The sequence below is a fragment of the Haliotis rufescens genome, unplaced genomic scaffold (assembly GCF_023055435.1).
Source record: "Haliotis rufescens isolate VD_foot unplaced genomic scaffold, xgHalRufe1.0.p SCAF_19, whole genome shotgun sequence".
In the NCBI taxonomy this organism is placed as follows: Eukaryota; Metazoa; Mollusca; class Gastropoda; order Lepetellida; family Haliotidae; genus Haliotis; species Haliotis rufescens.
In genome coordinates, this window is record NW_025963879.1 from 24,631,152 (window position 1) to 24,644,143 (window position 12,992).

The 12,992-nt window shown below is 42.3% G+C and overlaps 1 protein-coding gene across 1 annotated transcript in view; it reads right to left on the reverse strand.

Moving 5' to 3' along the window:
* The window catches only part of LOC124123526, a 43,997-nt gene that overhangs the window by 13,476 nt on the left and 17,529 nt on the right, over positions 1 to 12,992 (reverse strand). The window contains exons 5-7 of the mRNA XM_048399051.1: positions 7,963 to 8,193; positions 6,561 to 6,737; positions 5,999 to 6,136 (exon numbers count right to left, since the gene is read on the reverse strand). Of these exons, the coding sequence (XP_048255008.1) occupies positions 5,999 to 6,136; positions 6,561 to 6,737; positions 7,963 to 8,193 (546 nt within the window). The remainder of the gene's footprint in view (positions 1 to 5,998; positions 6,137 to 6,560; positions 6,738 to 7,962; positions 8,194 to 12,992) is intronic.

The window sequence follows — 12,992 nt, forward strand, 5'->3', positions numbered from 1 at the left end:
AAGGATAACAATGTCATGGATAACAAGGTAAAGGATAACAACGTGATGGATAACAAGGTAAAGGATAACGACGTCATGGATGACAAGGTAAAGGATAACAACGTGATGGATAACAAGGTAAAGGAAAACAGTGTCATGGATAATAAGGTAAATGAAAACAATGTAATGAGAATAAGGTAAAGGATAACAACGTGATGGATAACAAGGCAAAGGAAAACAACGTCGTGGATAATAAGGTAAAGGATAACAACGTGATTGATAACAAGGTAAAGGATAACAATGTGATGGATAAGACGGGAAAGGATAACAACGTGATGGATAACAAGGTAAAGGATAACAATGTCATGGATAACACGGGAAAGGATAACAACGTGATGGATAACAAGGTAAAAGATAACAATGTCATGGATAACAAGGTAAAGGATAACAACGTGATGGATAACAAGGTAAAGGAAAACAGTGTCATGGATAATAAGGTAAAGGAAAACAATGAAATGAGAATAAGGTAAAGGATAACAACGTGATTGATAACAAGGTAAATGAAAACAATGTCTTGATAACAAGGCAAAGGATGACAACGTGATGGATAACACGGTAAAGGATAACAACGTGATAGATAACAAGGTAATAGGGCCTGGTGAGTAATGCAGCCTTTGGATACAGTTAAGCCAGACCTCCTGACCTGATGCGGTTTATGATGGGCGCTGTGTATCAATACTGAGTAGCAAAAGAAATTTTACCTCTCAGTTGATTTTATGTTGTTTGATTTCCAATTGAAAATATCCTAAGATAGCGATATAATATCCAACATATGAACTGTATTGGCGCCTAGCCAGCACTCAAAGAATATTTCAACATGGTTTTAGTTTTTTATAATTTAATATACAAAAGTGTGTTTTTTTTTGCTACTGATTTCCAATAAATATTGTTTTTTCGGCACAAATTTAAATTTTGAACACGTGGTGTCACGAGGCTGCAAATTCATTTTTTACCCCATGCAGTCCTTATTGAACCAATCAATGTTTTTTCACACAAAATAACTCAGCCACAGATTACGTTTTATAGACTGTTGCACGAATAAGTGATGCTTAGCAATAGATGCTTGAACAGTTCATTAACCTTATTATATCTCCAGCCTATTATGATACATACACTTGACCTATTCATCAGCCGGGAGACCATTATTCACGATCCTTTATATCCAGAAAATTATGATACCTACATTGTATTCGTCATCTGGACTTCTTTTCGAAAACAAAACAACTCACTTAGTACAGATGTCCTCATGAGTTTGAAAACAACAACAAATCACGATGACTCTTCTGTGGGTTCTTCATCACAGCCGTACGTTCAACACTGCTACGTTCTGTGGGTTCTTCATCACAGCCGTACATTCAACACTGCTACGTTCTGTGGGTTCTTCATCACAGCCGTACATTCAACACCGCTACGTTCTGTGGGTTCTTCATCACAGCCGTACATTCAACACTGCTACGTTCTGTGGGTTCTTCATCACAGCCGTACATTCAACACCGCTACGTTCTGTGGGTTCTTCATCACAGCCGTACATTCAACACTGCTACGTTCTGTGGGTTCTTCATCACAGCCGTACATTCAACACTGCTACGTTCTGTGGGTTCTTCATCACAGCCGTACATTCAACACAGCTACGTTCTGTGGGTTCTTCATCACAGCCGTACATTCAACACCGCTACGTTCTGTGGGTTCTTCATCACAGCCGTACATTCAACACCGCTACGTTCTGTGGGTTCTTCATCACAGTCGTACATTCAACACTGCTACGTTCTGTGGGTTCTTCATCACAGCCGTACATTCAACGCTGCTACGTTCTGTGGGTTCTTCACCACAGCCGTACATTCAACACCGCTACGTTCTGTGGGTTCCTCATCACAGCCGTACATTCAACACCGCTACGTTCTGTGGGATACTTCATCACAGCCGTACATTCAACACCGCTACGTTCTGTGGGTTCTTCATCACAGCCGTACATTCAACACTGCTACATTCTGTGGATTCTTCACCACAGCCGTACATTCAACACTGCTACGTTCTGTGGGTTCTTCATCAGAGCCGTACATTCAACACTGCTACGTTCTGTGGGTTCTTCACCACAGCCGTACATTCAACACCGCTACGTTCTGTGGGTTCCTCATCACAGCCGTACATTCGACACTGCTACATTCTGTGGGGTACTTCATCACAGTCGTACATTCAACACTGCTTCATTCTGTGGGGTACTTCATCACAGCCGTACATTCAACACTGCTACGTTCTGTGGGAAACTTCATCACAGCCGTACATTCAACACTGCTACGTTCTGTGGGATACTTCATCACAGCCGTACATTCAACACCGCTACATTCTGGGGGTACTTCATCACAGTCGTACATTCAACACTGCTACGTTCTGTGGGATACTTCATCACAGTCGTACATTCAACACTGCTACGTTCTGTGGGATACTTCATCACAGCCGTACATTCAACACTTCTACATTCTGGGGGTACTTCATCACAGCCGTACATTCAACACCGCTACGTTCTGTGGGTACTTCATCACAACCGTACATTCAACACTGCTACGTTCTGTGGTATACCTCATCACAGCCGTACATTCAACACTGCTACGTTCTGTGTGATTCTTCATCACAGCCGTTCATTCAACACTTCTACATTCTGTGGGGTACTTCATCACAGTCGTACATTCAACACTGCTACGTTCTGTGGGATACTTTATCACAGCCGTACATTCAACACTGCTACGTTCTGTGGGATACTTCATCACAGCCGTACATTCAACACTGCTACGTTCTGTGGGATACTTCATCACAGCCGTACATTCAACACTGCTACGTTCTGTGTGATTCTTCATCACAGCCGTACATTCAACACTTCTACATTCTGTGGGGTACTTCATCACAGTCGTACATTCAACACTGCTACGTTCTGTGGGATACTTTATCACAGCCGTACATTCAACACTGCTACGTTCTGTGGGATACTTCATCACAGCCGTACATTCAACATTGCTACGTTCTGTGGGATACTTCATCACAGCCTCACATTCAACACTGCTACGTGCTTGGGGATACTTCATCACAGCCGTACATTCAACACTGCTACGTTCTGGAAGATACTTCATCACAGCCGTACATTCAACACAGCTACGTTTTGGGGCGTACTTCATCACAGCCGTACATTCTCAACACTGCTACGTGCTGGGGGATACTTCATCACAACCGTACATTTAACACTGCTACGTGCTGGGGGATACTTCCCCACAGACGTACATTCAACACTGTTACGTTTTTTTTTGATATTCTGAAGCAATCCCGTAAAAAACATGAAGACTGCTATATATTTACCTTTGCTAGAAACTATGTGTTCCTGTGTATACGAGAAGAGGAAAATACTAAAGCCAAGGGGAGTTGAGAATTGCTCAGATCGCCCAGTTTCTTCCAAGCATGACAGAGGAGAGTACCTTTAACGTCATGTGATTCGAACCGGATTCAGTCAATGGAGGCGAAATGTCCCAAGGCATTTATTTAGGTTTGAGTCGATATATAATTTATACATTGGACAGTCAGGGAGTCGTAGAAAAATTCCAAAGTAAACTTTTATACTTACCACTGAAGAACATCGTAACGCTGACAGTCTAACACTGATCACGCCTACCACTGTATAACATCGTAACGCTGACATTCCAACATACATCACACTTACCACTGAAGAACAACGTCACGCTGGCAGTCCGACACACATCACACTTACCACTGAAGAACATCGTAACGCTGACAGTCCAACACTAATCACACTTACCACTGAAGAACATCGTAACGCCGACAGCCCAACACACATCACACCTAACACTGAAGAACATCGTAACGCTGACAGTCCAACACACATCACACCTAACACTGAAGAACATCGTAACGCTGACATTCCAACATACATCACACTTACCACTGAAGAACATCGTAACGCTGACAGTCCAACACTAATCACACCTACCACTGAAGAACATCGTAACGCTGACAGTCCAACACTAATCACACTTACCACTGAAGAACATCGTAACGCTGACAGTCCAACACTGATCACACTTACCACTGAAGAACATCGTAACGCTGACAGTCCAACACTGATCACACTTACCACTGAAGAACATCGTAACGCTGACAGTCCAACACTAATCACACCTACCACTGAAGAACATCGTAACGCTGACAGTCCAACACTGATCACACCTACCACTGAAGAACATCGTAACTCTGACAGTCCAACACTAATCACACCTACCACTGAAGAACATCGTAACGCTGACAGTCCAACACTGATCACACCTACCACTGAAGAACATCGTAACGCTGACAGTCCAACACTGATCACACCTACCACTGAAGAACATCGTAACGCTGACAGTCCAACACTAATCACACCTACCACTGAATAACAACGTAACGCTGACAGTCCAACACTAATCACACTTACCACTGAAGAACATCGTAACGCTGACAGTCCAAAACTGATCACACTTACCACTGAAGAACAACGTAACGCTGACAGTCCAACACTAATCACACTTACCACTGAAGAACATCGTAACGCTGACAGTCCAACATACATCACACTTACCACTGAAGAACATCGTAACGCTGACAGTCTAACACTGATCACACCTACCACTGAAGAACATCGTAACTCTGACAGTCCAACACTAATCTAACTAACCACTGAAGAACATCGTAACGCTGACAGTCCAACACTAATCACACCTACCACTGAAGAACATCGTAACGCTGACAGTCCAACACTAATCACACCTACCACTGAAGAACATCGTAACGCTGACAGTCCAACACTAATCACACTTACCACTGAAGAACATCGTAACGCTGACAGTCAAATACTGACCACACCTACCACTGAAGAACATCGTAACGCTGACAGTCCAACACTGACCACACCTACCACTGAAGAACATCTCAACGCTGACAGTCCAACACTAATCACACCTACCACTGAAGAACATCGTAACGCTGACAGTCCAACACACATCACACCTACCACTGAAGAACATCGTAACGCTGACAGTCCAACACTGATCACACTTACCACTGAAGAACATCGTAACGCTGACAGTCCAACACTGATCACACTTACCACTGAAGAACATCGTAACACTGACAGTCCAACAGACATCACACTTACCACTGAAGAACATCGTAACACTGACAGTCTAACACTAATCACACCTACCACTGAAGAACATCGTAACACTGACAGTCCAACACTAATCACACTTACCACTGAAGAACATCGTAACGCTGACAGTCCAGCACACATCACACCTACCACTGAAGAACATCGTAACACTGACGGTCGAACACACATCACACTTACCACTGAAGAACATCGTAACGCTGACAGCCCAACACTAATCACACTTACCACTGAAGAACATCGTAACGCTGACAGTCCAACACTGATCACACTTACCTCTGAAGAAACTCGAAACGCTGACAGTCCAACACTAATCACACTTACCACTGAAGAACATCGTAACGCTGACAGTCCAACACTAATCACACTTACCACTGAAGAACATCGTAACGCTGACAGTCCAACACTAATCCCACTTACCACTGAAGAACATCGTAACGCTGACAGTCCAACACTTATCACACTTACCACTGAAGAACATCGTAATGCTGACAGTCCAACACACATCACACCTACAAATGAAGAACAACGTAACGCTAACAGTCCAACACTTATCACACTTACCACTGAAGAACAACGTAACGCTGACATTCCAACACACACCACACTTACCACTGAAGAACATCGTCACGCTGACAGTCCAACACTAATCACACTTACCACTGAAGAACATCGTTACGCTGACAGTCCAACACACATCACACCTACCACGTAAGAACAACGTAACGCTGATAGTTCAACACACATCATACTTACCGTTGAAGAAGATCGTTACGCTGGCCACTTCGTAGCTCGTTGTATTGACAAACTCAAAGATTACTGATTCTTGTGGGCAGGTAGACGAGTTCTTCGCCACATACGGATTAGTGCCGTTGCTGATAATGTTGTCCTCGTCTAGAAATACAAGGTCATGGTAACGTCATTCAATGAATATTCAACAGTAAAAGCATAAAAACGAGTTTGATTTAAACACATCAAACAAAGCCAGTTAAGCTGGCATCATATGTTCATGACGACGTCGACACACTTCGTTTCCTGGCAAAAACCATAAGTGCTCATGACGAGTAGATTATGCGCCACGATGAATATTGCGCCCGTGTGTGCGTCATTGATTAAACGAAATTCACGTTTCCTTCGACGTGGAAACACAGTACTTGATGGCACTCGAGTAACACTCTAAATGTACATTACTTCACTAACTATATTACAATACATGCATCACATTGCTACAGAATTCCGACTGCAAAAAATATTGTCTTTAACTCACGTATATGTCACAATTATATAATTACATGCTAACATTTACACAATGACTTACTGGAACATTTGATAGAGGGGAGAGACCACGTGCCATTACTGCTGCAGTCGGCGTCACCCGCCCCAGACTGGTGATAGAATCCCTCTTCACAGGTATATACAGCCCTACTTGAGTCCGAATAGAAAGTCAGGGATTCCAAGCGAAGTCCGTAAAGGGTTGGCGGATTTTCACACTGTGCTGTGTCAATACAAGATATGATATTCAAACGTCAGTCTCAAAGAGATATCCTTCATCCTCTCTCTGCCACACCACGATATGTCTATACAAGTTAAAACATTTAAACGTGGGTCTTAGAGAGATATACTTCATCCTCTATCTGCCACACCGTGCTGTGTCTATACAAGTTAAGACATTCAAACGTCAGTCTTAGAGAGATATACTTCATCCTCTATCTGCCACACCGTGCTGTGCCTATACAAGTTCAGACATTCAAACGTCAGTCTTAGAGACATATCCTTCATCCTCTCTGTGCCACACCGTGCTCAGTCTATACAAGATAAGACATTCAAACGTAGGTCTTAGAGAGATATACTTCATCCTCTCTCTGCCACACTGTGCTCTGTCCATACTAGTTAAGACATTCAAACGTAAGTCTTAGAGAGATATCCTTCATCCTCTCTCTGCCACACTGTGCTCTGTCTATACAACTTAAGACATTCAAACGTAAGCCTCAGGGAGATATCCTTCATCCTCTCTCTGCCACACCGTGCTGTGCCTATACTAGTTAAGACATTCAAACGTCAGTCTTAGAGAGATATACTTCATCCTCTCTCTGCCACGCCGTGCTGTGTCTATACAAGTTAAGACATTCAAACGTCAGTCTTAGAGAGATATCCTTCATCCTCTATCTGCCACACCGTGCTCAGTCTATACAAGATAAGACATTCAAACGTCAGTCTTAGAGAGATATCCTTCATCTTCCCACTGCCATACCACGCTGTGTCTATACAAGTTAAGACATTCAAACGTCAGTCTCACACAGATATCCTTCATCCTCTCTCTGCCACACCGTACTGTGCCTATACAAGTTAAGACATTCAAACGTCAGTCTTAGAGAGATATCCTTCATCCTCTCTCTGCCACACTGTGCTCTGTCTATACAACTTAAGACATTCAAACGTCAGTCTTAGAGAGATATACTTCATCCTCTCTCACGCTGTGTTTTGATAAATCTTGATACATCCAGGAAGAAATCTGTGTCCATCACCAGAGTCAAAACTTCAGAACAATGGAAACATTTGTCCTCACGACCACCAAAGAAGTACTAGTGCGCGGCAAAATCGTGGCCTTGGTTTAATTAGGCACCAAAAGTCATTAGTAACTACCTATGAGCGGAGAGAATGTCTTTAAAAGTTTAAGAACTAATTTGAAATCTAAAAATATAAAAAATATAATGATTTACCTGCTGATGGGAGGATCTGTCGGCCATACACCATTATGTCACATACAGTTGCCGTTGGCACTGTCGGATAAGTAACAGAGATGATGATGATGTTACCCACGGGGATGATCCCGTTTCCACTGCATCGGATGCTGACCTTTACCAGCGTAGCGGATTCAGTATTACCACACAACGAGATGGTTCCCACTGATGTATCCGCGACAGTCGCATTGACAGCTATTTTCTGGGTGTCTAGAAGATCAATGTGGGGCATATTAACGTCGTCGTAGAATGTGTGAGATTGTTGGTGGGTGTGTATGTCGAGGAGCGAGCGTAGAGAGCATATGGAACCTAGAGAGCATGTAGAACGCAGAAAGGATATAAAACGAAGAGAGCATGTAGGACAAAGAAAGCATGTAGAACGTAGAGAGCATGTAGGACAAAGAAAGCATGTAGAACGTAGAGAGCATGTAGGACAAAGAAAGCATGTAGAACGTAGAGAGCATGTAGAACGTAAAGAGCATGTAGAACCTGGCGAGCATGTAGAACCTAGAGTGAGTGAAAGAGTGAGTATGGTTTTATGTCGCTTTTAGCAATATTCCAGCAATATCACGGCGGGGGACACCCGAAATGGGCTTCACACGTTGTACCCATGTCGGGAATCGAACCCGGGTCTTCGGCGTACGAGCGAACGCTTTAAACACTAGGCTACCCGAACCCAGAAAGCATGTAGAACCTAGAAAGCATGTAGAACGTAGAGAGCATGTAGAACTTAGTAAGCATGTAGAACGTAGAGAACATGTAGAACCTAGAAAGCATGTAGAATCCAGAGAGCATGTGGAACCTTGAGGGCATGTATAACCTGGAAAAACATGTAGAATGCAGAGAACATCTAGAACGTAGAAGGCATGTAGAACCTAGAAAACATGTAAAACCTGGAGAGAATGTAAAACCTAGGAAGCATGTAGAACCTAGAGAGTACGCAGAACCTGGAGAACATGTTGAACCTAGAGAACATGTAGAATCTAGACAACATGTACAACCTAAAAAGCATGTAGAACCGAGAGAGCATGTGACCTTGAAAGCATGTTGAACCTAGGATGCATGTCGAAAATAGAGAGCATGTAGAACCTAGAAAGCATGTACAAACGTGAGGGCATGTAGAAGCATGAGAGCACGTGGGACCTAGAGAACATGTAGAACCTACAAAGCATGTAGAACTAGAGAACATGTCAGAACCTAGAGAGCATGGAAAACCTAGAGAGCATGGAGAACCTAGAGAGCATGGAGAACCTAGAGAGCACGGAGAACCTAGAAAGCATGTAGAACCTGGAAAACATGGGGAACCTAGAGAACGTGTAGAACCTAGAGATCATGTAGAACGTAAAAGCATTTAGAAGCTAGAAAGCATGCAAAAACAAGAGAGCATGAAGAACCTAGAGAACGTGAAGAACCTTGAAAGCAAGCAGAACCTAGAGAACATTTAGAATGTAGAGAACATATAGAACCTAGAAAGCATTAGTATGTAGAGAACATGTAGAGCCTAGAAGAACCCAGAGAACATGAAGAACCTAGAGAGCAAGAAGAACACAGAAAGCATGTAGAATGTAGAGAACATATAGAACCAAGAGAGCATGTAGAGCCTAGAAAGCATGTAGAATGTAGAGAACATGTAGAACCTAGAAAACATGTAGCACCTAGAGAGCATGGCAATGAAGAACCTAGAGAGTATGGATAACCTAGAAAGCATGTAGAACCTCCAGAACATGTAGAACCTAGAAAGCATGTACAAGCGAAAGAGCATGTAGAATCTAGAAAGCATGTTGGACCTGGAAGCATGTAGAACCTAGAAAGCATGTGGAAAACAGAGAGCATGTAGAACCTAGAAAACACGTAGAACGTAGTTAACAAGTAGAACCTAGAAAGCATATTGAACCTAGAAAGCATGTAGAACCTAGAAAGCATTTGGAAAATAGAGAGCCTGTAGAACCTTGAGAGCATGTAGAACCTTGAGAGCATAAAAAACCTAGAATACATGTTGTACCTAGAAAGCATGTAGAACGTTATGAAAACGTAAAGTCTAGGACGCATGTAGAACCTAGAAAGCATGTGTAGAACCTTGAGCGCATGTTGAACATAGAAAGTATGTAAAACCTTGAAAACATATAGAGCCTAGAAAACATGTAGAACCTAGAAAGTATGTAGAATCTTGAATCCTTGTAGAACCTAGAAAGGATGTAGAATCTTGAGATCTTGAGAGCATGTAGAACCTAAATAGCATGTAGAACCTAGAGAGCATGTTAAACCTTGAGAGCATGTAGAACCTCGAAAGTATGTAGAATCTAGAAAGCATGTAGAGCCTTGAGAGCATGTAGAACCTAGAACGTATGTATAATCTAGAAAGCATGTAGAGCCTTTAGAGCATGTAGAACCTAAAAAGCATGTAGAACCTAGAGAGCATGTAAAACCTAGAGAGCATGTAGCACCTCGAAAGTATGTAGAATAAAGAAAGCATGTAGAGTCTTGACAGCATGTAGAACCTAGTGGGCGTGTAGAACCTAGACAGTATGTAGAACCTAGAGAACATGTTGATCCTAGAAAGCGTGTAGAACGTAATGAACATGTAGAACCTAGAAAGCATGTAGAACCTAGATAGCATGTAGAACCTAGAAAGCATGTAGAGCCTAGATAACATGTAGAACCTAGAAAGCATGTAGAACCTAGATAACACGTAGAACCTAGAAAGCATGTAGAACCTAGATCACATGTAGAGAGTAGAAAGCATGTAGAACCTTGATAACATGTAGAACCTAGATAACATGTAGAACCTAGATAACATGTAGAACATAGAAAGCATGTAGAACCTTGATAACATGTAGAACCTAGATAACATGTAGAACCTAGAAAGCATGTAGAGCGTAGAGGGCATGTTAAATCTCTAGAGCATGTAGAGCCAAGAAAGCATGTAGAACAAAAAGTCAATGTTGAACCTAGAAAAGGTGTAGAACCTAGAGAGCATGTAGAACCTAGAAAAGGTGTTGAACCTAGAGAGGATGACATTGAAGAACCTAGAGAGTATGGAAAACCTAGAAAGCTGGAGAGCATGTAGAACCCCGAGGGCATGTTGAATCTAGAAAGCATGTGGAAAACAGAGAGCTTGTAGAACCTAAAAAGCTTGTAGAACTCAGAGAGCATGTAGTACCTAGGGAGCATGTAGAATCTAGAGAGCATGTAGTGAGTGAGTGAGTGAGTGATTTTGGTTTTACGCCGCTTTTAGCAATATTCCAGCAATATCACGGCGGGGGACGCCAGAAATGGGTTTCACACATTGTACCCATGTCGGGAATCGAACCCGGGTCTTCGGCGTGACGATCGAACGCTTTAACTACTAGGCTCTCCGACCGCCCCAGAGAGCATGTAGAAACTGAAGAGCATGTAGAACCTTGAGGACATGTAAAACTTAGATAGCATGTAGAACCTAGAGAACATGTAGAACAAAGAAAGCATGCAAAATCATACCATGTTATCACGTTCAAGGACATGCAAGCAATTTGAAATTTGAAACACCTTTAGCTGGTCAAACTTGTTATTGGTCATTTTAATAATTGATATTTAATAAAAGCGTCAAAACCATTTTCATAATCTTAAGAACTCTCTGAAACTGAAATACTATCAAATAGTGATGTAACTAGGTGTTTATGAATCACTATGAAATGGGGTAAGATGAATTGGTTTTTTTTACGTCGCGTCCAAGATTATTGCACTTATATAGCGACGTGCATGCATGTTTGTGTTTGTGGCTGCTTGTACTAGTCCTGACTGATGCCGATTTATAGTGCTAGCTCACTGAGATACCATGCCGCAGTTTACCATTAATACCCCACTCAGACACAGTATACAGACTCCCCGCCGACCAGTTCTTGTTTTAGCCCCCTAATGCCAGACCGGGTGACAACAAGTACCATATTTTAACGTCTTTTGGTATGACGCGGAGGGGATCGAACCCCGGACCTTCCGCTCTCCGGCCGGACGTTCTACCTCAAGACAACAGAGGCGGCCCACTATCACATCGCGATGAGACAAAGTGAACATCAATCTAAATAATTGCCGGATCTCTACCAACATATTCAGAGCGTAAGGAGCGACCTAATAGATCGGTATAATCAGGCTCGGAGACTTGCTTGATTGCGTGTCATCGTACCTTGGAGGACTGGTTCCATGCTCACAATATCAATCACTGGATTGTATGGCCCGGATTTAATTATTTACAGACAGGCACAATATAGCTTGAATATTAAAGAGAGCAGGGTTAAACAAAAAAATCCAAATCAATGTAGAACCTAGAAAGTATGTAAAACCTTGAAAACATATAGAGCCTACAAAGCACGTAGAACCAAGAAAGCATGTAGAACCTTGAAAGTATGTAGAATCTAGAAAGCATGTAGAGCCTTGAGAGCATGTAGAACCTAGAGGGCGTGTAGAACCTAGACAGTATGTAGAACCTAGAGAACATGTTGATCTTAGAAAACATGTAGAACGTAATGATCATGTAGAAGCTAGAAAGCATGTAGAACCTAGATAACATGTAGAACCTTGAAAGTATGTAGGACCTGAAAACACGTAAAACCCAGAAAGTATGTAGACCCTAGAAAACATTTAGAACCTAGAAAATATGTAGAACCTAGAAAGGATGTAGGATCTTGAGATCTTGAGAGCATGTAGAACCCTAAGAGCATGTAGAACCTAGAGAGCATGTAAAACCTAAAAAGCATGTAGAACCTAGAACGCATGTAGAACCTAGAAAGCATGTAGAGCCTTGGGAGCATGCAGAACCTAGAAAGCATGTAGACCCTTGAGAGCATGTAGAACTTGAAAACATGTAGAGCGTAGAGGGCATGTAAAACCTCTAGAGAATGTAGAACCTAGAAAGCATGTAGAGCCTAGATAACATGTAGAACCTAGAGGATATGTGGAACCTAGATAACATGTAGAACCTAGAAAGCATGTAGAACCTAGAAAGCTTATGTAGAACCTTGAAAACATGTAGAGCG